We start from the raw sequence: 26,864 nt of genomic DNA, 5'->3' as shown, positions 1-26,864 counted from the left end.
CATAAAGAAGAAAACATTTTAAAACATAGAATTGTAAAACTTGTAGAGGACTTAGATATCATCTAATCCAATGTCAGTAACCTTTTAAAATAGAAGAAATATTTTTGCATGTTATTTTAAAATAACATTATACTCATTTTCTTCCAGTAAAGTATGTCTCTGATTTCCTGTGGGTATATAAAGTTAACTCTGGCTTCTTGAAGATTATGCCAACACAATATAAGCTTTATTGAGACTTCCATAAAACTAGAAATGTTTTGAGTACAAATCTGTTGTATTGTACATCTATTGTCTGAGGAATAGTCTTGCTAAATGTGAATTGTTAATTACTAGAATGACTATGAAGTGATACATTATTTGTTCATCGCAATCCTCTTTGACCAACTACATAGTTATAGAGGGTTTGCAATATATTGCAAACCCTCTATAAGTATGTAGTTGTATGTATATATATATATATGTATATATATATGTATATATATATGTATATATATATATATATATTTTGGTGAAGAATTAATGAAATTTCAGGTATATAAAGCATTGGAAGAGAATAATCCTTAAGCTATACATATGTAAATGATATAATAAACATTATGTGATATAAGATAATGAAATATAATATCTAATATGATGTAATAATATATACTTTATTATAGTGAGATGACTCTCTGAAGGAGAAAGTGAAGCAGATATCCTAGCACATCAACCGCTCACTCATGTCCAATTCATGTGCTTGTCTTGGCATCACCTCCCTGATATCATGGTCTTTTTCAAAAATGAAGAACAAACATTATTATTATATGATAAAATATAATGGTATAATATACTTTTGAAGATTCATAGTATATTTTATCATCTATATTTTTTCAATTGATATCAAAAAAATTTTACACCAAGATCATTTGCATTAGTTCATGTATTTTTGGTAGATTTAATAATTCAGAAGGTTATAGTTAGATTTTATATGTTTATATGTTACAATGTAAGTAACTATTTTCTTCATAAACTCTTATTATGGTAATGTACATATGCGACCTGGGGATCTAGGGAGGAGAGACATGAGAAGCTCATATAGCCATTTACCATGCCTACAATGACTTTTTTTTGAATATCGTTTTTCCCTATTACATGAAAAGATGGTTTTCAGCTTTCATCTTTTTGTAAGCCTTTAGGTTCCATATTTTTTTTAACTTCCCTTCCTTCCCTCCCTCCTCCCCATGACAGTAAGTAATCTAATACAGTTTATACTGTAAAATTACCTACAATGAATTTTTGAGATTAGTTTTCTGTCACCTTGGAAGACAGGAATAGTTTACTTTGAGGAATTTGGTAGGCTGAAACAGGAGTAGAATTAGAGAAACATGGAAATTATAAGACCCGAGGAAAGGAGGGATGTAAACTTAAAAGTAAACTTAAATGAGGGCACCCTCACTAGAGGCTAAATGTTTTGTATAGCATGATAAATGCTATAAAGTAAGGGGAAAGGAAAGAGGGGGAACAGAAGAGTTGTAGATGTAAGCTTCCTTTGCCTTTAAGACTAGTTATTACCATCTTTAATTGATGTTTTGCTTTGGCAAACATACAATCAGTTTTCTAATTTTGGATTGGTTTCAAATATTGTGAATAAGGAAATTGAGCTTTAAAAAGAGTGTCATTTACCCAAGATGAGGAGCAAGAACCAGAACATACTATCCATCAGTGCTTTTTCCAATATCCAGTGCTGCCTCCTTAAGATATTTACCAAATATTTTGATCCTATATCTGATGATCTCCAGGTCATGAACAGATATGTGTGGTACAAAAAGGAGATGAGGAAGTCACATTGTGAGAGAAGAAGATAATCTGTAAATATCTGTTAGGCACTGGTAATTGAAAATATTAGAGAATCCTGAAAGAATGTCTACAGCACATTGAGATCTTCTTTGAAGGATTTGTGGAAGAACATGGAGTAGAATTACACAGAATAAACAAATATGAATGGGTTGTGATTTGTTTCCTTGGAGAAAATATCCACAATGACAAGATGATAAATCTATGGCAGTATCATGCCTCAATACTCAGAATGTTTGCCCTTCCACTTATAAAAGTCTGATCCTCTAAGTTTATAATTTTGAGCTATCTTGTTATTATATCCTTTTGAAATTATCTACCAATTTCAAATATCCTGGATTTGTAGAAAATGTTAGTCACATAAGCAGCATAAAACTTTTTTTACTTTGTATAAACATGGATTTCATTTTGTGAATAGAAAAGGGACTTAAGTATCAGCTTAATGTAACTAAGCTTTCCGGATATTATTTTAGTAACAGCATTTGTTTGGCCCAATATGTATTAGCAGATGGAATTAAATAAGATGAAATAAAAAAATGAGTCTCTGCTCTGTGCTGTATAATAATTCTATTTTTATAATACAAAGTGCTATCTATTGACATAGATATCTTTTCCTTAATAAACAATGATTTTCACAAAGTAGTTTTTATTTTTTCCCATTATGCCAATTTTCTCAAGCTATAACAAAATTACTTTAATAAGAAGCTGGTGGAGACCATAGAACTTTTTATATTGGAAGGTATAATTACCCAGAGTTGTATCTGGGCTCTTTGGAGAATATGCAAATAAGTCTTTGTGTGTGTGTGTGTGTGAATAATTATATCAAAAGTACATGAGCTCTGCATCTCCTAAGATTGGTACATATGTGTAAGGATCCAGCTCCCGTTGTCTGATGCCATATTAAACCATATAGCTCCTAACCACCAAGGGCCAACTGGAAGTTAGGCTATTTTTAGAGAGAGCAGTCACATATTTGTCTCCCTTTCCCCTGAATTAGACAAAAAGTTGGCATTGAGGCAAATTGCCCATGTAACTTTCCTGAATGCATAAATATGCTGACTAGTTTGAATGCTTTCAATAAACTCAATAGTTTCAACAATTTAGGTTATATCTTCATATTTGTTTTCCCAAACACTAGATCTAAGTAGAAAAATAATCATATTTCTTGATAGTGAATAGTAAAAGAATAAATTAGCTATGGTTCATTCATTAAAAAGAGCTTTGCATGATTTTTATTTTATATTTAGTTCCTGAGTTGGCATTATACTTCATACTACTTGAATAGTTTAGAATATTCTGTCATGCGAATTTCTCCATGACTACTTTATATTAAAAATAATTTTTATGAAGATCTGATAGAAGTGCTAATTGATTTTGACAGCAATAATAAAATTGATTCCTGGTTTTCATTAAGAAGTGAAAGTTTTAGGGCAGCTAGGTGGCAGAGTAGATAGAGCACAGGCCCTAGAGTCAGGAGTACCTGGGTTCAAATATGGCCTCAGGCACTTAATAATTACCTAGCTGTGTGGCCTTGGGCAAGCCACTTAACCCTACTGCCTTGTAAAAAAAATAAATTAAAAAAGTTTTTTTTAAAAAGTGAAAGTTTTGAGGTAGCTGGTTTGCTGAGTGGTTAGATCACTGGCCCTGGAGTCAGGAAGATCTGAGTTCAACTCTGGCCTCAGACTTAATAATTACTTAGCTTGGTGACTTTGGACAAGTCACTTAACCCCATTACCTTGTAAAAACCAAAAAAATAAGTGAAAGTTTTTACATACTCTCCACATGGGAGACTTTCCTGAAAGAAGGGAAGTTGTAGGATGCTCTATTAAATAATCAACACTTTACTCTTAAATACTCCTTTGAAATTTTTAATAATGTTTATTCATTCTGTTGTTTGCCTCCAAACATGTTGCTATGTTTCAAAATTTTAAATTTCACTCATTAGTTACTTTTCCTAGTTCATAATTTCCATAATCAGACATGATCAAACACTGAATTCTTCACAAAACATTAAATATCACTTTTATATTTGAAATTTAAATTTTTAATTAGCCTAGTATAGAGTTAAATTAGTTCATGGTCCAAACCAATTGCAAGAACAAAACAAATACTGTGATTTGGGGCATGCAAAGAATATTGTGCATCTCTTTTATGGTATTAGTTCATTTGCCGAACTAACTTTTTTTTTTAGTGAATAAGCAAATCTTACCACATACCATACTGTTTCCCTTTGGAGCCATATCTATTTTTTTGTATTCACCTACAACTGTGCAATTTTTGTTAAAAATCTTTGCATTCAAAATGTCTTATTTTTTTCAGCTTGAAGTCATTAAATAGATAAATATATGGTGTAATAAACTAAATGTAGATATATGCTTATGGAATATAAATGGATGACAGTAAGAAACTTATCCATCTTGAGAGAGAGATTATGATTGGAGATTAGGAGAGGGGATACATAAAGAGCATAAGGAGGTTCTTAGATATGGCTCTTTAAGAATAGGAGCTTTTTTTCTCTAGGGTGAAATGAGGGAAGTCATTTTAATATACTACTCTCTTTCTGCCTGTAAGTGTTTTGGGGTCATTCCAGTTCCCTCCTTGTCTTTCCTCCAAGTATTTCCTCATCTGTGAAATAGGCAAAATAAAGCTTGTACATTATCAAGGAATGTGAGGAAAATGATTTTGACAATGAAAAAATTGATTCTTGATTTTCATTAAGAAGTGAAAGTTTTCAGATAAGAAACCCACATGAAAGTTTCCTGAAATGTAACAGCACCACAGAAATTATATATAATAATGCAAAATGGTTACAAATGTACGACTATAATTCTTTCCCTTCCTAAATATACAGTATTCCTCATTTCTATTATGTTCTTGTCTGCCTCATTGTATCTTACATCACATGACCTTGAGGCTATTGTGATTGTTTACATTTAAAATTATACTTGCCATGACTCTGGAAGGAAATGCAACATCCACAATTTAGAATTCAGTTTAGATTTTGAGAAGAGAATCCACTCATCACTATTCAATTATAGGAACCAAAATACCAAGAAATCAATTTTGAGAGAATTTTAAGATCACTTAAATTAGAAGATCAGTAATAAAATTAACACATATTTGAACTGTAATGTACAATACTAAGTTCAAGGTATAACTGGAAGAAGTTTTCAAATGAGATGAATATTTTTATTTCAATGCATATCTCATTTTTCTACTAGATCATATAACATTATAGGCAAGTTATTTATTTTGGTCACATAGAAGTGCAGCATGAATAATTAATGCTTGATTAATGGAATTGACTATGATAAATTGCAATTTGTATTTTTCAAAGGGTCAATGACAGAAGCCATTACTATGCAACAAAGCATTAACAGGAGTTAATTACATTTTCCTTCATTCTTTTCTCTTACAAGGGAATGTACCATCTTCATCCTCAACTCTCTTTCTAAAAGTGTAGCATGATAGATTAGGAGCCAACACACATGGATTCAAGTTTTAACATAACCCTTGACCAGACCATGTGATCTATAGCACATTACTTCAATTTTAAGCCTCATTTGTAAAAATATGAATGATAGCATAGTTGCATTCTCTATTTCATTGGCTTATTGTAGAGAACAACTGCAAAGATAAAATGGGAAATAGTGCATAACTTTTTGGTAAGAATTTCAATTTAGATAAAAATCAACAGGAGCCCAAGGTGGGAAGTATGGTGGATAGGCTTAATAGAACAGTTAATGGATGTGCTATTGTTATAGGATTATACCACATACAACCTATACATAAGGATGAAGTAGATGAGAGTTTAGATTTCTGGAGAAATAGATCACAAATATGACATGGCGATATGGTGGTAGAGTATTGGTAGGTAACTTCTTTATATACTGAAACATTCTCAGTTCTCTCTGTATGTATCTATCTTTATCTCTTTTTATTTGTACATATATCTAAATTTTTTTTAATTACTAGTATCAAAGAAATTTTATAAAAATTGGAAAAAAGAAATGGCTACCAAAACTTTACTATTAGAAATATATGACTATTATATTGATTATGGGGAAAAAGCTTGCAACTATCAGAAAATTTTTCTCCACTGGAATATTAGATTATGCAAACAACAAAATAACCACTAAAATTAAATTTAAAAACTCATAAGAATTCTTTGGGTTATTTTTACCAAATCAAGTCCTTTAATTTCATAAAATGAACATTAAAATTGTGTGAAAGCGTCATTTTTTTCCTCTTTATGACATGTTTCTGTCATGCCTGCCCTTTTCTCTCTTCCAAATTATAAAGGAATAAGGAAACAATTTGTCTGTTCCTTTTTTCTCTCGCAAATAGACATCAAAGTCACTGGATTCATCAGTCTATTGGTGTTTCTAAGTTTCCAGTTAACAAATTAGAAGATCACAGCACAGTCAAGGAGGAAGGTACTCAGTTGCTAAAAACTTGCCCACAGGATGTTCTGCACCAAACTGAAAGACCTTAAGATTACTGGAGAGTGCCCTTTCTCTTTATTGACTCAAGGCCATGTCTCAGAAGAACGGGAAGAGGAGCATGCAGAGCAACCTGATAGTTCTAAAGCAGCCCTGCCCGTCTGTCAGGAAGTTACTGAGAAACACATCCATGCAAATCTTCCTCAAAGAAAGACCAGTCGAAGCAGAGTGTATCTACACACTTTAGCAGAGAGCATTTGCAAACTGATATTCCCAGAGGTAAGTAGAGACACTTTGACATTATTTATCCCTTTAATTTCTGCCTGTTGAAGTTGGTGACTAGGAAGATTATGAGTTCATTTAAAATCAATCCATAACCATCATTTCAAAAATGAAACTAATTTTTTTCTCTGACAGCTAAAATATTTTCTTTTTCTAAGTTTCCTTTTCCTTGCAGCTTCGAGGAACAGAACATGAACCCTTCAAGACTGAAAGTTTCAAAAAACAACTTCTCTACCCTCTTGGATTGTATATTTAGTTTGAGTGGACATTGCCTAATCTGGAGTCAGTAGTTACTCTAGTCACTAACTCATAATAGCTGCTGGCTCTTGTCACTTTGTTGATTATATATAGGAGATGCTCTGCATAGTGACATAATGAGGTCTTAATAACTATTAGATCTACTTTTGTGGAATGCTTGAAAAAATAGAATTCTGTTGAACCCCCTCAGTCAGGTGGAAATGCAGAGGGTATTTCTACTTCCTCCAGGGTAGATGATACATGGGTGCCCCAAAGGATTCTGGCTGAGAACTGAAAGGGACCTATAGGTCTCATAAACCATTTAGTCCAACCTTCTCATGTTATAAGTTAAGAAGCTAAAGCCTAGACAGGTTGAATAACTTGCCCAAATTCATGCTTATTATGTCAAAGATATGATTTGAAACCAGATCTTCTCACTCCAGTGCCAATTCTTTTCCAACTCTCATCATTTCTTTCCTTTGGAAATTTATGTGGCATTTATCTTCACAGGTTTATGCAAATGATTGATAAAATGCAATCTCTAATCAAAGTGACAAAAAAATCAAGTGCATACATTCGTATTGATTATGATTACTATTTTTTGTGATCAAATTTAAAGGTTTAAATGGATCTGTGGTCTCATTGATCTGAATAGTTTCTCCAATGATACAGGTATCATCTCACTTCTACCTTCTCATCTATTAATGTTGTTGATGATGATGATGATAGCATATATATATAGCTCTTACAATGTGCCAGGGACTTCTTTGCTAAATTTTTTGAAAATATTATTTCATTTGATCTTCACAACAGCCCTGAGAAGTAGATGCTATTATTATGCCCATTTTGCAGTTGAGAGGACAGAGTCAGACAGAGATTACATTATAACTCAAGTCTTACCGACTCCAGACCCACTATCTGCCTTGTTCTATACGACTCTTCTTGTCCTCCTACAAGTTCACCTCAGGAGACTCACCCAACTTCTGGAGACCATTTTTTGCTTTCTTTTAACATTTTGAAGGAATCCAAAGAATACATGACTGCCTATTGTTTATTCCTCGGTGTTTCAGTGTGATCTGCCCACCTTATCTATCAATCATACATTTCTTTGATGATATCATTTACTCTGATTGTTACCTTCATTAACTATCATTAACTCTTCTAGTTATCTTCTGATTCTTCTTTATAGCTCCCTTCTTATTATGGATCATATCCTGGTTATGTGCATAACACATAAGTGATACCTCAGGGTAAAAACAGCATTGAAAGGTTTCCCAGAGATCATCCAATTCAAATTTTTCTTTTGACAAAAAAAGAAAACTAAATTTCAGAACAGTTCCAGTCTGTTTGAAATGACATATCTTATTCCTATAAAGATTCAACCAGTCTAGGCACTATGGTAGATATATAAAAAGGAAAGCATGTGATGTAACCTCATTAATTTGAGAAATTATATAGCTCTTAATTTGAGAAATAAGTGCATGAAATATTTACATGATAATATTTAAGACTTAGCATTTATAGAGTATTTGGAAAGTGTCCCATGTTTATTAACTCTTTTGATCCTCACCAGAACTGTGGGAAGTAGATACTATGATTATCCTCATTTTACAGCTGAGGAAACTGAGGATAAAAGAGGTTAAGGAAATCGATGAGTCACACAGTAAGTTTCTGAGACAAGGTTAGAATTCAAGTTTTCCCAACTCCAAGTCTAGAACCCAAACAAATGCCACTAATATATACCCTATTACTGTGCCAAAAAGAGTGATAGACAATAAATATTACAGGAACTCAAGGAGGTCCAGGGAAAGCTATTTGAAATGATGATGATGATAAAACTGGCATTTATATAGCACTTGCCTTCATTACCTCATTTGAACCTCACAACAACCCCAAGAAAAATGTTAGCATCAATGTTTATAGGTAAGGAAACTATGACTTACAGACTTACCTAAGGTTACATAGATGATAATTATCAGAAACTTGAAAGTCTACTCTGTGTTTTGCTGTGTGTAGTTGAGAGGGGAAAAGATTAAAATATCAACAACTCACATTTAGATAATGATTTAAGCTTTATAGAGTGCTATCCTCAAATCAACCTGTGAAAGTGATATTTTAAATATTATTATCCCCATTTTATATGTGAAGAAAACTAAGGTTCAGCAATTTTTTTTGTTCCAAGAACTTAAATGACTCACAATAGTTGATAAAATCCTGTAGCCAAGATTATAAAATAGCTCACTATGAATGCCAAGATCATTGCTTTTTTGTGCCATACTGCACTGGAGAGATTAGACTCCTGTAATTCTCTTAGGCAGATAATGAGAGAAGGTACAGGGAGATTATATGAATATGAACAACTCTTCATTACACAAGTGAAGAATAAAGACAGTGTTAGTATTAGTATTCGGATGCTGCTTAGTCCTTATCTTTCATTTCTGTAGAAATCATAATCCCTCCATGCCTTAGTAGAGTCTTCTTGAATTTAGAAAAAAATTCTCTCAGGGACCAATCCCTTCAAGTATCCTTGATAGATTAGTCCTTGAATAATAAACATGCAGCGTAGTGCACCTTTGCTTGATGCTTTTTTCCTTTGATAGGAGCTGATGGAACTTTTCCTCTGCTAGCACGTCATTGGAGGGCTACCTACATGCCATGATGAGGTGTGGGAGAAGAACTCTAGTAGAGATATTTCTTAATAAGTATAACCAAAATATATTGCATTGGAACAGATGGTTTTTATTCTATTTTGTCTTCTAGAATGTCAGAATTTTTTCTCCAATTAAAGTTTAAGTATTCAAAAGTTTCTTGCTGGCCCTTGTATTTCCTTAGAACAAACTGACAGTTTCTTTTTCTTTTTTTATCTAAAAAATCATTACTGCTTAATCTATAACAGAAAAGACTATTCTATTCTGCCCTGTTTAGTTCTAAGATAGGACTTTGCATCTTGTCTCAGTTTTTTATTAGAAGTGTAGTCCTAGATGGGTCACTTAATCTCTTTGAGTTTACATCCTCATTGTAAAATGAAGGTAAGTGATAAATAACTGTTGTGCTTACCTCACAAGGTTGCTGTGAAGACTAAACAATAAGGGGGTATGTAAAGTGCTTTATATAAATGTGGCTATTATTTTTATTAATCCATTTGATCAATTGTAACTTAAAGGGGAAATATAGGAATATGAAATCTTCCAAGATAAATAACATTCTCTTTTCTCAGCGCAAGTGGAAAAGAAGCATAAGTGGCTGTGAAGAATCTGTGTAAGAATATGGTTGGAAGTCATCTACACTTGTCTCAATTCCTCCATTTGCTATTATTTTAATCGATCATTAGATTCTTAAGCTCATTCTATATGGATAGCATTTTCCTCAGAATTATTGGGAATATAAAGGAAGTGTCTGGTCATTTTCAAAAAGAACTCACAAACTAGATGGAGGGAGAGAAGCTTTACCTTTGTGAAATATTTAGATAGCAGTACAAAATTATAAAGAACTAAGTATTGCACCCATAAATTCAATAGTATCTCACAGATTCTAAGAATTGAAGGGGACGTCAGGGACCATGTTCTCAATCACATCTATCTAAATATAACTTTAACAAATAGTCATTTAGCCTCTGCTTGAAGAATTCTCATTACTCACTATTTCCCTAAGGCTGTCCATTTGACTTTGGGATAAATCTAATTGTTATGAAACTCCTCCATATATTAGCAATTTCAGAGGGGGGAGGAGAGAGAAGTAGAAAAAGAATTCAAGACTGATTTTTAAGAAAGAATTTAGAATTTGTTGACAGAATGGATCAAGAAGAAAAAGGATAAAGGAAGAGCCTAAAATGATTCCCAATGTTTCTATTATGGCAGAATGGAATAATGGCAGCAATTTAATAGAATTGTAGCGGAGATGGGATATGTAACCAGTTTAGTATAGCTTTTTGAGGGTTAATTCAAGATGAAGAGCTTGGTTTGAGTCATATTGATATAGAAAGGACATCCAAGAGATGACGTTAACTCAGGGAAATAATAACAAATGATACAGGATCAGATTTAAAATGGCCAAATCAGAGACTTTTATTTTGGAACTAAACCAGCTTCATTTTGTGGGTGGCAGGTAGAAATGAAAGGATAATGGAAGCAACTATAAAAACAACATTTATAAAACTAAATATTTATCCATGTCTAACTGGTCTTTCATGAGGTTAAAAAAAAACAGAGAAAATTAATATCAGCTTCTGTAGTAGAAATTGATTCCATTTATCATTGAAACAGTACTATTTGTGTTTCGCCTTATGAAAATGGCATGGTTTGTTTATTTTGATTTATATCCTAGAAAGGATTTTTAAACTGTTTTTTTCTATTTATAGTATGAAAGACTGTATCTTGCACTTGAGAGAACATTGGCAAAGCACAAAATACAAGAAAAGAGGTAAGTTTAAAACATTTTCAAAATAAAAAAACAAAAATGAATAATTAGTATTTGTGTTGGTAATGACTGGTATTTGAGTAGTAGAGCTTGTAACACATGGAAAAGCATTCCAATAACCTTGTGACAAGTTACTGAGTCCATTATGTTCTGTGCATTAGAAGGCAGATGCAGATGAAAGAATAGTAAAAACATATTGAGAAGGGCAATACCTTGATTGTCAGACATTCTTTGGGATAGTTATCCTGGATATTCACATAAGCTGAATAACAAAAGATTAAAATGTTAACGATTGTATCTTTTTTCATCATTTTTATGGAAATCTTTTTTAAAAGATATTATCCTTGCCTTTTTATCTTTAGTAAAGTATATTAAGCATAATCACTTTTTGAAATAATTTGTAGTAATAACTGCAGATAGTATATTTATAGTTATTATTTGTAATATTATAATTATTGTGTAGGTATCTGTTTTCCACCTCATCCTACCCCTCAGATACAAAATAAATATAGCCTAATCATAATAACTCAGCAGTATAAAGTACTTAACTTTATACAATTTGGTGAGTTAGGTAGAATGCAACAATTACTATCTCCCTTTTCAAAAAAGGAAATCAAAACTAAGCAAAATTAGGGACTTGTTTCTTTTTATAGGAATAATGAGTGGCATAGTCAGGATTCAAATTCAATTTTCTGACTCCAGGTATAACACTTGTCCCACTGAGCTGTACATTGAGGTGTTTTGCCATCAACCAACTCCCTATCCTACCAAGATTATAGTTATTTGATTTTCTGTCCATCCCTAATTTCCTCTTTATTGTCAGTGTCTACATCTTCTTGTGACTATTGCTACTTGTAACTACTACTTCTGTAACTGATCTCTCTTTTCTCTTTCTGATTTTTTTAATATAGAAAAAAAGGTTTTTGGATACCTTCTATTTTTGCATGAGAAATATTTTCCATTTTATTATTTGTAGTTTTAGAATTATCTGGAAAACTTAATATTAGAGAGTTCAATTTTTTTTAGGTTTTTTGCAAGGCAAATGGGGTTAAGTGGCTTGCCCAAGGCCACACAGCTAGGCAATTATTAAGTGTCTGAGACCAGATTTGAACCCAGGTACTCCTTACTCCAAGGCCGGTGCTTTATCCACTATGCCACCTAGTTGCTCCGAGAGTTCAATTTTAGAAGCAGGAAGGATTCTTCTAAAGGCAGTCAACTCTCTACCAGCCATGAGTGGAGTGTATTTTTGGTGAATTATCCACAATCATTTTCCTTCCATTGGCAAGTTCTGGTCAGTAGTAAGACCAAATCATGAGTGAGTCTCAGAAATGTGGGCCATCCAAAGACAATGGAGAAAAACATGGAGGGATTCATACGATCAATAAAAAAATTGCACACAAGCAGTATCTTTAAAAATACGGTTAGAAATGAGTGACTGGAAAAAAAAAGAAGTGGACCAGTTCTGTAGCAAGAGCAGAGGACAATCAAAGGATATCCCACAAACTATCCCATACTGTACCCATACTATGACGAGATCTGAAGAAAATTCTCAGCATATTAAATTATCTCCTATAGAGGTATTAAGGGAAAAAATGGATGCAAATCATATAGGATAATAAGCTATTGGTAGATCGTGATCTGAAATGAGAGTACTCAAATAATATAGATCCATAACAATTTGCTTACTTATTTTTAAAAGTATACTGTTATATATTTTTACTTTCAAAGTGATACTATTTGAAGAGTACAGCCTCAACTAATGCAACTAAAAGGAAAGCAGGAAATTGGGGGGAGTGAATTTTACAATGTTTCTCTGATAAAGGCTTTATTTCCTGAATATATAGACAACTGAGCCAAATTTATACAAGTACAAAACATTTATCAATTGATAAATGATAAAAAGATATAAATAGGCAGTTTTCAGAACAAGAAATCAAAGCTATCAATATTTATATAAAAGACTCTAATAATAAATAGGAGAAATAAAAATTAAAACTGAAGTATAATCCCATATTGCTAATATGACAAAAAAGGAAAATGACAAATGCTAAAGAGGACATAGAAAATAGGGATATTAATGCACTATCAGTAGAACTGAAATGGTTCTTTCATTCTGGAGAATAATTTGGGCTATGCCCAAAGGTCCATAAAACTGTGCATATTCTTTGATGCAGAAATATCACCACTAGTTCTATTTTTCAAAGAGATTGACATAAAAGGATCCATATGAATAAAATTATTTATGCCATCTCTTTTTCTGGTGGCAAAGAAATTAAAATTAGGGCATTTCCCATTCATTGGGAAGTGGCTGAATAAATTATGGTACATAATTGTGATGGAATTCTATTTTGCTTTAAGACATTATGAAGGGGATGGTTTTACAAAAACCTAAGAAGATTTCTTGGAACTAATACAAATTAAAGGAAGCAGAATCAGAGACCAATGTTGACAGTAATAGCAATATTACAACAATAATCAACTGAGAAAGACTTAGCAATTCTGCTCAATACAATGAACCATGATAATTCTCAAAGGATTTGTGATTAAAAAATGCTATTTTGGTCAACTAGGTTGCATAGTACAGAGAATACCAGCCCTGAAGTTAGGAGGATGTGAATTCAGATCTAGACTCAGACATTTACTAGCTCTAAGACCTTGGGCAAGTTATTTACCTCCCCCCCTCCCCAAAAAAGACCACATAGTAAAATACTATCTACCTCCACAAAACCAATAGACTCTGATTACAAAGTGAAGTAAATTTTTTCTCTTTCTTTGTTTTTCTTTATTTTATTTGCAACAAAGCTAATGTGGAAATATGTATTGCATGACTTCATAAGTATAATGGGTATCATATTTCTTGCCTTCTCAATGAATGAGGGAGGGAATAGAGGGAAGGAAAGAATTTGGAACTAAAAATAGAAAGGAAAAAAATGAAGAGTACAGACTCTTTTGGACACAACCTATATTTAGACCCCAGTTTTCCTATTTGCTCAAATTCATCATTATGAAGATCAATTATTGTGCTGTATAACTCACCCTTTAAAGGCTAGTGAGGAAATATAGGTATGTTTTTACTAATGTTAAATGACCCCAACTATTGTGATATTTTTGAGTTTTCATAATAATTTAATGATCTCTCTCTTGACTATAAAGTCATTAGAAATCATTTATTGAGCACCTTCTATATGCTAGCATTGTGCTAAGTGTTAGATATACTAAGAAATGGGACAAAATTTTCTACTTGCAAGGAGATAACATGCAAACAACTTTTTCAAACAAGATATATATGGGTTAAATTGGAGATAATCTTAGAGAAAAATTTGCTAAGAATAAGAATGATTAAGAAATGCCTTTTACAGAAGGTGAGATTTTAACTAAGATTTAAAGGAAACCAAGAAAATTAGGAGGCAGAGATGAGTAAAGAGTTTTAGGCATAAGGGACAGCCAGTGAAAATTCCTGGAGTATAATAATAGTAGCATTTATGTAACAGTTTAAGATTTATTAACCCTTGGAAGTGATCCAGCAAGGTCCTTGAGAGCAGAGATTGGTTTTTTTTTTTTTGCTTTTCTCTCTGTCTCCAGAACTTACAGACATAGAGAGCAATTAACACTAATTATCTGACTTATATTATAAATATTATATAATTTGATCCTCACAAAAATCCTAAGAGGTAAGTACCATTGTATCCCCATTTTACAGATACAGTTCCTCAGTTTTACAGAAAACTGAGACAGAAAGAAAAAAGGTAACTTCCCCATGGTCCCACAGAAAGTAAATTCTAACTGCAGGTCCAAGAACTTTATCCAATGCATCACTTAGAAGTGCACATTTGACTATTTATGAATATAATATTATTTATAAACTGGAAAATTCAAGAAAAAATGAATTCTGGAAACATAGGATTTTATTATAAATGCAATTAATTTCCCCAGCCATGGGTAGGATACATGTTTTGTGAGTAGTCGTGACTACCAGCCGGTTGAATCCTAGGCTGTCAGTAACTGGACTAAATAATGTCTTGCCATTGTCAAAGTTACTGCTTTTAGAAACTACCTTAATCCATTCTTTGAATTAGCTGTAAGCTGAGAAATTAGTAAATTATGATGTAAGGCTTGAAAATCTCTTGTGTGAGAAAAGGTCACAGACTTCTTAGTGCATGAACTTTATGATATCTGTCTGCACTACATAAACTCCTGTTTGGCTTAATTTCCTTCTGGTCTGGAATGTGTTCTGAACTTAGTTTCTAGATAAATGAACTCTCAATACAAGAGAGTGTTATTGTGTGTGCTTATCACGGTACCAGCTTCCTGATGTCCTGGTCTTCTTCGAGAACGAAGGACAAACACTGTCATTGGAATAACATAAGTTGTTTTTGTTGTTGTTGTTGTTGTTGTTGTTGTTTTGGGTTTGTTTTGAGTTTTGCTTTTTTTGTCCTTCGTTCTCAAAGAAGACCATGATATTAAGGAAGTGATGCCTTGACAAGCGCATCAATTAAATTTAAGTGAGGGAGGCTGAGCTAAGGTCACCAGTCTCACTTTCTTTTCCAGAGTCATCTCGGTCCAGTGACTAGAAATGAATCATGATGACTAGAAATGGCTCTGGATGTGAGGCAATCAGGGTCAAATGACTTACCCAGGGTCATACAGCTAAATAAATGTCAAGTGTCTGAGGTTGGATTCGAACTCCCATCTTTCTGACTCCAAGGCCAGTGCTCTATCCATTTAACTATCCTTAATGATACAAATACACCAAGTATGAAAGAAGAAAAACTAAAGACAGTGTTTTGTTTTCTGTTATGTTTGCAAATATCTATGCCTCTGTCATGGGTATTGTGAGTTTAATGGGACTCATGATTGTTTCTTACACATACCTTAATTTTGTAAAAGAAACAGATTCAACTTGAATGGCAAAGGAAGGAAATATAAGAACACATTAACATAGAGAAACACATCCTTTGATTTTGTGGTACATAGACATAATTCAGAGATAAAACTCTCTGGTACATATCAGATTGTACAGATCTGTACAGATTGTGGGAAACATGTCCATGATATTTTCATTTAATGTGTTAGGGATTTTTTCTCATATGACGTTTATGTCTATAGCTTTTACTCATGTATCCTATTGTCAATGAAATTAGTTCAAAGTTACTAGAACTATACCTATTTGAAAATTTGTAGCAATCTATTTAAAATGGCTGACTCAATTGCATTGAGGATTTGGAATATGATTTAAAATTCTTTAGAATTATACCACATTTGGCCAAAATTAGTCAACTCATTAATTAACCCTGAAATACAGAGAGTCAAACCTGAATTGTCAAGATGGCAAATGCATTCAAACAGAGCTGTATTTCTACTATAAGAAAGTGTGAAACCAGAACTTGGATGAGTCATCAAATAACTCTATGCCTGTTTCCTCATCTGTAAAATGAGAATGACACTAATACTTGAACTACCTATCTTTCAGAGTTACTTGGGGAAAATCTTTGTGCAAAATTAAAAGTGATATTAATTTTTATATTGACAATTATCTGCCACTAATATTTAATACAATTCAAAACTTCAGATCATAGTAGAAACTGAGATCAGAAAATATCCTATTGAGTCTTTCAAACCTAACAAAGATTAAGAATATGAATTTTATCAAGGAAAATAACAAAATTAGCAAAATTAAATAATCTACAGAATAATACAACAGAGAGATTTCCAAATTGGGTAGTCAAAGGATGTAATTCTAATAACACTTTCTGGAATTCATACTCTTTAATCTCTAAAATGAGAAGTTGAGCTAGATGAATTTGAAATACCTTTCTAGCTAAAAGTTTATTATTTTATAATTAGATTATATTCTTCATTTTGTTGAAATTTGAAGTCTTAGATAGACTTTTTTCCTTTGTCATCTACTACTTTGAGCGAACACTTTGTGTTATACAAAACTAATATTTTTAATTTGATTTCATTTTAATATTAACTTGAGAAGAAACACTTAAATTTGTTTCATTAAAACACCACAAAATAGGCAAGTTATTGTCATCTGTTGCCTTGTCCTATTCCTTTCCACTAATCTCAATAATTATTAAATGATCCTTTACAAAAAGTAACTTTATATTTTACTCTTTTTTCTATTCCTTGGAATTTCTTTGTAAAATAAACAGAGGGTTTTATCATTCATTTGCTAGTTTCTAATTTATGTTGTGATCTTTTTCAGGAAATGTTTGGAAAAAGAGGACTTTGAAAAATTCATTATAGATCAGGCAAATGCAACAGGTAATTTAATTATATATAAATTGGTATTTAGTGATTCGGAAGTATAATTATTGACTCATCAAATCCTAGAGCTGGAAAGTATCTAAAGGTCATCTAGTTCAAATATTATAATCATCAAGAACAAATGTATTCTAATAAAATAAGCTAGATTTATATAAAAAAAGAATTTCCATGCTCTACTGCATGGTCGACTCAAAATACTTTCCCATTTTATATTATTTACCTGCCAAGAACTATAAAAATAATTTCTAGGAAGCAGAGTCATTCAAAGATAATCACAGACTTTGATCTAGGAAACTGACCAGGGATATTTAATTTGCTAATAGCCAATTAAGATTTGAACAAAGAAAATTTTTTTCAATTAGGAAGAGGGAAAAAGGAGTTAGTGAAAAAAAGCAAAATTGAGATTTAAAGTAATATAAAAATAAAATTATATAAATAATATAGATAATTTTAGTTATATTATTTACATAAAGATACACGTGAATTTGTGTATATGTATATATAATCTGTGAAATGTATATATTCTATCTGTGTGTATGTATGTATGTATTCTATATAATCTATGATTTCACTAGCATAGGGAACTTTTCATGAGGAAATTCTCTTTGGCAATGCAGTAAGTATTCTGAAACTTAGTCTTTTTCCTAGGACTCTAAAAGTCTTCTTTATGTATTAGCAGATATAAAAATATGATTATCTATGAAGATGAGATGAGATGATGATATGTCATTCTACATGCTTATATTGATAAAAAAAATTATTATTGGTAGGTTGAACTGACTATTGCCAGAGGGATCAATCCAAATATTGAAGCTAGAAGTAAAAGCCATTAGAAAAGGAAGAATTTTTTTTTCAGCTGTAGCACTTTTACAGAACATGTCCTAGTTTAGTGATATTCACCTGAAAGCCATTGTGCTTCTTGTGCTTCATAAGCCATTCTATGCATTATTGATCCCAAAGCAATATGTAATTGAATTAACAAGTGTTTGTGAATTGGAGTAATGACTGAGATTTTAATTGTGCAAATAGCTTAGCATATAAAATGAAAAGGAAAGGCAATCTTGAGTTTGTTGCAACTGCTGTGATAGAAGTGACCAAAAAAAATCCCATGCCATTCCAGGTGTTCCAGGGGATATTATCAAAGAAACTCTAGGTGAAGAACTCTTCAAAATATGCTATGAGGAAGATGAACAAATCCTAGGTGTGGTTGGAGGGACCCTCAAAGATTTCTTGAACAGTTTCAGCACCCTTCTGAAGCAGGGTGGAGCAGAAAAGAAAGACCGACTTGAGGAAGTGTCCATACTCTGCTTGGAAAAAGACCCCAGTGTCTTAAATGTTTACTATTTTTTCCCCAAGAAGACAACTACTCTCATCCTTCCAGGCATCATTAAGGCTGCAGCTCATGTGTTGTATGAAACTGAAGTGGATGTGACCCTGATGCCTCCCTGCTTTCGTAATGATTGTAATGAGTTTGTGAATCAACCCTACTTGTTATACTCTGTTCAGGTGAAAAGCATAAAACCTTCCCTGTCTCCTTGCAAACCTCAGTCTTCCTTGGTGATTCCAACCTCTCTCTTCTGTAAGACCTTTCCTTTTCATTTCATGTTTGACAAAGACATGGCCATTCTTCAGTTTGGCAATGGCATCCGAAGGCTGCTGAATAGAAGGGACTTTCAAGGAAAACCTAACTTTGAAGAATATTTTGAAATCCTTAACCCAAAAATCAACTACACGTTTAGTGGGATCATGACTATGTTGAACATGCAATTTGTCATAAGAGTGAGAAGAGGGGACAACTCGATCAAGAAATCTTCAGGGGTAAGGATATATACATGTGAAAGAAAGGGAGGGAGGAAGCAAGTGAGATTGGGAGGTAAGGAAAAAAGAAGGAAGGAAGGAAGGGCAGGAGGAAGGGAGAAGGAGGAAGGGAGTAGGAGGAGGGAGGGAAGGGGGGAGGGAGGCAGGGAGGCAGAAAGGGAAAAAAATAAATGCATTATTTGCCCTTTGAAAATACTGAGATAGGGGCAACTAGGTGGCACAATGGATAGAGCACTGGTCCTGAAGTCAGGAGGACCTGAATTCAAATCCAACCTCTGATGGGTTTAACAATTATCTAGCTGTGTGACCCTGGGCAAGTCACTTAACCCCATTGCCTTAAATAAATAAAAATTTAAGAAAAAGAAAACTCTGAGATAAATGTTGGGATTGTATATGCAAAAGTAAAACTATCCTTGCCCCAGAGGAGCTTGTATCTTAATATAGTGAGACAAAATATATTAGGAAGAGGTAATCAAAGAAAGATGTTTAGATCTAAAAAGTCTCAGAAACATAAAATTTTTTTCACAGGGCAGTCAGTTTACTTACCCTTTCTAAAAGTAATGCTAGCACTCATTTGATTATTATATTCAGGGAAAGAGGTATAAAGAGGGTATATGTGAGGAGAATTATATGATGATGTAAGGAATGATGCCCTATGTAGAAGGCTGTTAGGAAGTATGACTATGCTGAGCTAGAAATTATAGGAAGAGATAAGCATTTATTAAATGACTACAATAAGCCAGGTAAGTGGTAAATACTTTTAAAATATCTTACTTGATCCTCACAGTAACCCTGAGAAGTAGATGTCATTATTACAGTTGAAAAACCTTAGACAGAGGTCAAGTGACTTGTCCAGGCTAACATAGCTATTAATTATTCCAGGCTTAATTTTAACTCAAGCATTTCTGATTCCAGGTCCATATTCTATTAACTTCAAAACCAAATTGCCTCTAAAAGACTATGTAAGTTTGTACTTTCTCACTGAGTTTGATGTGGATTGTTAAGCCTCTGGTCAGGAGTTCTAAAATTGAGTGATTTAAATCCCTTGGGGCATAATCTATCTGGGTGATTGGAAGGATGCATCAACCCTTGGCACCCTTGGTAACAGATTGCTGTATCAGTAGATAACAAAGTTTGGGGGAAGTAACTGATTGGTATGTGAACCATAGGCTGGTCCTGAGGTTATAAAGCAGGAATTATAATATTACTGAGTTGATCATTTAAAATATGAAAAAGATATGAACAAGGAAATCTAAAGTATGTACCAGTCAGTCATTTTGGCAAAACCTGTAGAAGAATAATTTGATTTGATTTAGTTTACCAGAATTTGTAAAATTTCCAGTGTTCCAGAAACCAGAATAGATGATGGAAATATGAAGACCAAAAAGACTGAATCCCTGAGAAGTTTATGAACTCCTGGTACTCCTGGTACCAGTTCACCCGGCAGTGAAAAAATGTTTTATTTTTAAGAATTATTTTTTTATCCTCTACAATATATCCAAAAGTCCATTAAAAACTTCTTTTGGAAAATATTTTATAGGTAGAATGTCTATTTAAATCATCATTTTAAAAATTTTATAGAAAGCTAAAAAGATAATTTGAAATTAATTTGAAATAATAGGAAGTTAGGATTAGACAGATATCTTTCTACAAAAGACAGAAAAATGGATTTTCCTACCTATATTCATTTGTACAATAGCCCCTTATTAATAATAATTGAAATTTATGTAGGGTTTTAAAGTTCACAAAATGCTTTACTTGCATTATCCCATTTAAAACATCCAACAACCTTATAAAACTTTTATTAAACATACTTTATCAATAAGGAAACTGAACCTCAGAGAAGTGAGCTGACTTTGATCATATAGCTAGTTAGTACTAGTGGTGAAATCTGAACTTGTTGAGCTTGGACTCCACACCCAACACTGGGTCCATATAGAAATTTCCTGTAGAGCATTGAATAAGATGCTAGGGAAGAAAATAAATCCAAAAAAGATGTTGTCTTTGCCTTCATTAGAGATGACGGACTGTATTTGTATTTGCTTTGAAAATCAGTGAAGATGATTGGTCCTTTCATGGCAGAGAATTTTGAGTGATTTTTGTGTTCTAAGGAAGGCATGCTTGTATTGCTGTAGGCCTGCATTCAACTTATAATAGATGTCAGTGTGTTATCACGCCAGACTATTTAAACGTTTCATGCACAATCCTGGCTGAGTTCCTTCTTAATAATCTTGTAAAAGACTCTTTTAGAAGGGAGAAGAGTTTAATGCTACTATATGTTGTTAAAATGACTGAATTTCCTTAGTGATTCTTAATATCATCTAACATGATTGGTTTGTTACTCCTTAAACAATGTCTTCTGTTTCAGTTGAGTTCTTTACATCAATTCTGTACTTCTGTTCTCAAATTTGGTGTGATCTAGATCTAGAAGGACCCTCACAAGTTCAAACCCCCATCATCTTATAGATAACTGACAGAGCCAAGGACAAAACAATTTTTCACCCTAGGGAAAGTTTAAAACCTGGCCCCTACCCCACAGTTGTTAATGTCCACTAGATTATTTTTGATCCTTCACTGAAACACATGCAGTTTATCACAAAATGAGTAACTATAGGCCACAAACATATTTTTCTGGCATTAAAAATATTTGTCTACAAAAAGTCATGTTTTAAAAATAAATCGTCTCCCTTCACCACTGATTTCACTCTTAATTGTTGCCCTAAGGGCAGCTAGGTGGTGCAGTAGATACTGCACTGACCTTGGATTCAGGAGGATGGGAATTCTGATCAGACTTCAGATACCTGCCACTTACTAGCAATGTGACCTTGGGCAAGTCACTTATCCCTGATTGCCCTGCATCCAGGGCTGTCTCTAGTTTTCCTGATTCATATCTAGCCACTGGACCCAGATGGCTCTGGAGGAGAATGTGAGCCTGGTGACATAGCACAGCATCCCTCCTCACTCAAATTCAATTCACATATTTGTCATGACATTGCCTCCCTGATGTCATGATCTTCTTAGAAAATGAAGGGCAAAATTTTATTATCAATTGTTGCTCTAATTTGGTGACACTCCCAAATGTCATCTATGATATGGCTGTCTATTAACTGCTGAATGTTTTCAACAACTTTCAAGAGGTAGACAGTATAATATGTAATATGGCACATCTATCACCACTATCATTTCTTTCTTTTTTTTTTAGATTTTTTTTTCAAGGCAATGGGGTCAAGTGATTTGACCAAGGCCACACAGCTAGGTAATTATTAAGTGTCTGAGTCAGATTTGAACTGAAGTCTTCTTGACTCCAGGGTCGGTGCTCTATCCACTGTGCCACCTAGCCTCCCCATAGGCATGTCATTTCTAATCTTGGTTCTGCCATTTGCCATGTTTATGATCTTGGAGAAACCATTTCGACTGAATCTTTTGTTATTAGATTTCTCATTTTAAAAAATCAGAACTATTTAGTATTTATTGTTGTATAAATAGCTGCTTTTTTATTTTCTCTATCCTGAAGGAAGTTTTTGGGGGATAGAAATGGGGATAGCATAATGAGTTGTCCTGTAGTTGGTCTTTTCTTTTACTAAATAATGAGGAGTATTATGTAATAGCAGCATTTAAAAATACTAAATAACTCTGACTTTTTAAAATGTCCAAGGCTTCCAGGTGACTTTCCTAAAGTCACAAAGGTAGAAAATAGCAGAACCAAGAGATTAGATGTCCTCTAGCTATCGATACAGTATCCACTACTGTACACTTGCTAAAGATGATGAATATTCCTATTGACTTCAATTAATTTAATTGATGTTATTATGATATTAGAAACTAAACTGAAACAGCTCCATTTTGTTATTTGAGAGGGGCAGTGCAACATAGTAGATTGCTAGTAGAGTGCTAGAACTGGAGTCAAGAAGACCTCAGTGTGATTCTAACCATTGACACTAGTGACAGAAAGTATCACTAGCACTTGATACATGGTACTTCTCTGAGATACAAGAAACTCTATATCCTAAAATCTATAAAATTGAGTTATAAATGAGTGGAGGTCTTGGTTACTGGAGGGAGATCCAATACCCAAGAAAAGTTGTTTAATTAATCACTTTATTCAAAGTCTAAAGCAGGGTACCTTGACTTTTATTATGTCATGGATTCCTGTGACTGTTCAGTGATATTTGGACCTTGTCTCAGAATGTTTTTAAATAAAAATAACATCGATAGTTTCTCAAAGGAAATCAATTGAATTGAAATGCTTTTACCTAATTTTAAAAATTCATGTTCCAAATCTGTACTGTGACTCTCTTTTTGCACAGTGGCAGGCTAAGTACTGATCAGGTTTGGTCTTCTTAGGATTCTTTTTACAAAAATATATCCAGTTGAAATTTTATTTACTCATTTGCAGCTTTTTGGCCCAATGACACCCTGCAGCATGAATGTGATTTGAATGGAGTCACGGTACTTGTCAATAGAATGAGGTACCTGCAAGTTGAAGGATAAAAAACAGACTTAATCATTCTTTTTCTATCAGCTCTTTACTACAGCCTTGAAAAGGCACTGGTATAGATCCACAGGGCTGAAAAGAACTACACACTGAATTCCATATATCAGGGACTTTGCTAAAATGAATCAGGTATTCTTTCTACCCTAACCATTGTGAAGTGCTATTTATAGTCCTGAGTCTTCTTAGGATACTTGGTACCTGGATAATAGGGACAAATATCTGTTTATAGTAGGCTCTCAAAAGTTATTTGTCAAATTGAATTGAACTTGACTTTGCTTCTCTTATAGATTTCTCCTGCTCCTCCCCTCATCTTAAATACAAGGTGCTCTCTATCTTTTCAGGGGAATATATTTTTGATATTCATTAGATTGTATGTGTCCTTTCATATTTTGCCCATAGAAAAGACCCCCAGAGGTCCTTAAGATGAGGCTTGGCAAGTGCTGAAAGTTTTTAGCTCAGGCATATAAAAAATGAACTGTTATGCTGGGAAAAAGCTTCTAATGTCTGTAATGATGCCAGCATGTCACAATGGTCATGACAACAGTGAAAGGATTCTTTGTTCTGTCTCCATTTCTGTCTATTTTCTAAGAAGGGACCAGAATAGATTAAACAGCAGGAGAGTGAGTGAACTTTAGTTGGATTAGTCAGTTATTAGAGAAAATGAGATTGTGTTCCCTAGAGAAGCTTATTCTAAGGTGTGTTTATTAAAGAGTGGATCATATTTTGTGATCCAGAGAGACAAAATAGTTGCAAAAAAATATCTCCCTCAAAGATATTTTTGTTTTTTTATGTTTAAACAGAAATTGGTGGAAACTGGTACCTGGATGAAGGGGAGAACAGAGAAAAGAAAGAATAAGATGAAACTTCAGGGCACTATACCAAATTTATTTTTGTTTTCTTTTTTCTTTTATTTTATTTAAGGCAATGGGGTTAAGTGACTTTCTCAAGGTCACACAGCTAGGCAATTATTAAGTGTCTGAGGTCAGATTTGTACTCAGGTCCTCCTGATTCCTGAGCTGGTGCTCTATCCACTGCACCACCAAGCTACCCCCCAAATTTATTTTATGTCAGGTCTGGGAACTGGACCTATAATGTCAATAGGTTAGGGGATTCTTTCTCCATATTAATGTCAGAAGATTATTATAACCAATAGTCTTAGATTATTTCCCAAAGCACTGAGACATTAAATATTGCTCAGGATGATATACACTTGAATTCAGGCATTTCTTATTTTAATGTTAATTTTCTATTGCCTATACCACTACCTCTACTTTTTTTCTAGGTTTTTGCAAGGCAAATGGGGTTAAGTGGCTTGCCCAAGGCCACACAGCTAGGTAATTATTAAGTATCTGAGGCAAGATTTGAACTCAGGTACTCCTGACTCCAGGGCTGGTCCTCTATCCACTGAGCCACCTAGCTGCCCCCTTGCCTCTACTTTTATAGAGAGAACAATAACAGGAGAGGCAGCCTGATAATGAATAGAGAACCCTCCTCAGAATCAGGAGGATCTGTGTTGAGACGCCACCTCTCACAGTTTGTGTAAGTAATACAGATTACCTAACCTTTAGGTGCCTTGATCAAATCAAAGATTAAAAGGTCTTGAACAGTGACTGATCAACACTGATGGAGGAAATATTTTTTAATCACTGAGCATTCTTTGCAATAATGTCTCCAACATCAAGGATGGATGCCTGAGGGTAAGAACAGGAATTGATTCCAAGACAACTGTGGTTAGGCAAACAGAAGGTGAGAAAATGGGATCCCCATGTAATCATTCATGGAACTTTTTTCCAATATGCCTACTTTTCATCCATTTAGCCCCACATTATCCTTCTCCCCCCCCAATCACCCAACAAAAAAGATCTCAACTTTTCTCCTTCCAAGCTAGATACTGAACTGCAAGGACATGAATACCAGCAGCTTCAACTATAAGTTTCATTGAAGCAAGCCCCCACTATACACACACACACACACACACACACACACACACACACACACACACGCACGCGCGCGCCAGCCCAGCATACCCTCTAAGAAATTTTTTTTCTTCTGATGTAATCACAAAAGTTTAAAGACTATCCAATCCCACTACTCTACACTAATCAAATCAGCCAGATAGGTAGTTAGAGAATAGGCCCTGGAGGTTGTAAAACATGAGTTCAAACATAAGACTTACTGGCAATATGATCCTGGGAAAGCCACTCAAACTCTGTTTTAGTTTTTTCATCATCTATCAAATGGATAAAATAATGGTACCCATCTCCCAGAGTTATTGTGAGTAAAGTAATTGCAATGTGTTTAGCAGAGTGGCTTGCATATGGTGCTATAAAAATGTTAGCTACTATTATTACAAATGACAGATCTAGTATAAAAATAAAAGAAAAAGATATTGGTTGCAGAGTGATAAACTGAAGGAGAAATAATCATGGGAGGGGGTGTGTGGAAGTGGAACCGAACCCCATTCATAAAAACCACAGATCCTAGAAGGGTTAAAAGATAGAGAACAATTTCATTCAATGTAGTGCAATATTGTACCAAAGATCAATAAATCATCAACCTATAGAAGAAAGCATAATCTCTGATTAGAATTTATTGGAATCCCCTCAACTTCAGTGGTGGACTCTATAAAGTTCTAGAGCTACTTTCTGGACATTACCCTCATTTTCTCTTCAAATAGCTTTATCTTGTTTCGGAGGCCACAGTGACCTAATGATAGAACTAAGTTTTTTGCTATTCATTTTCCATATGTTAAAAATAAAAATACAAATGAATTATCATATCATATTTAGCTATTATTTCTTCTCTAGTTTGAAATTTAATTTAAAAGGAAATTTAATCTGAACAATTGTAAAGTCCAGTTTTGGTCATGACAAACAATGAAACTACATACAAATAATTTCTAGGCCCTGGGTCTTGGTTTCTTCATCTGTAAAAAAAAAAAAATGAGAGGTTGGGTTGGACTAAATGGTCTCTAAAGTTCTCATCTTATTTAAGATATATGATCCTCTCAGCAGAAAAATGATAGTTTGGTGGGCATGTAGAAGAGGAAGGCAGAGTTTTTCAGGCAG

At 33.6% G+C, this 26,864-nt stretch overlaps 1 protein-coding gene across 2 annotated transcripts in view; it reads left to right on the top strand.

The window, feature by feature from the left end:
- Positions 1–26,864, top strand: part of GUCY1A1 (guanylate cyclase 1 soluble subunit alpha 1) — a 92,163-nt gene that overhangs the window by 36,089 nt on the left and 29,210 nt on the right. For both annotated transcript variants that reach the window (XM_074229068.1, XM_074229069.1), the window contains exons 2-5: positions 6,181–6,554; positions 11,152–11,213; positions 17,422–17,480; positions 18,604–19,301. In XM_074229068.1, the coding sequence (XP_074085169.1) occupies positions 6,300–6,554; positions 11,152–11,213; positions 17,422–17,480; positions 18,604–19,301 (1,074 nt within the window). In that variant the 5' untranslated portion in view covers positions 6,181–6,299. The remainder of the gene's footprint in view (positions 1–6,180; positions 6,555–11,151; positions 11,214–17,421; positions 17,481–18,603; positions 19,302–26,864) is intronic.

Source organism: Macrotis lagotis, chromosome 3 (genome assembly GCF_037893015.1).
Source record: "Macrotis lagotis isolate mMagLag1 chromosome 3, bilby.v1.9.chrom.fasta, whole genome shotgun sequence".
Classification (NCBI taxonomy): domain Eukaryota; kingdom Metazoa; phylum Chordata; class Mammalia; order Peramelemorphia; family Peramelidae; genus Macrotis; species Macrotis lagotis.
The sequence above is the reverse complement of the archived record's forward strand: the minus strand, read 5'-3'. Positions and strand labels throughout refer to the sequence as shown.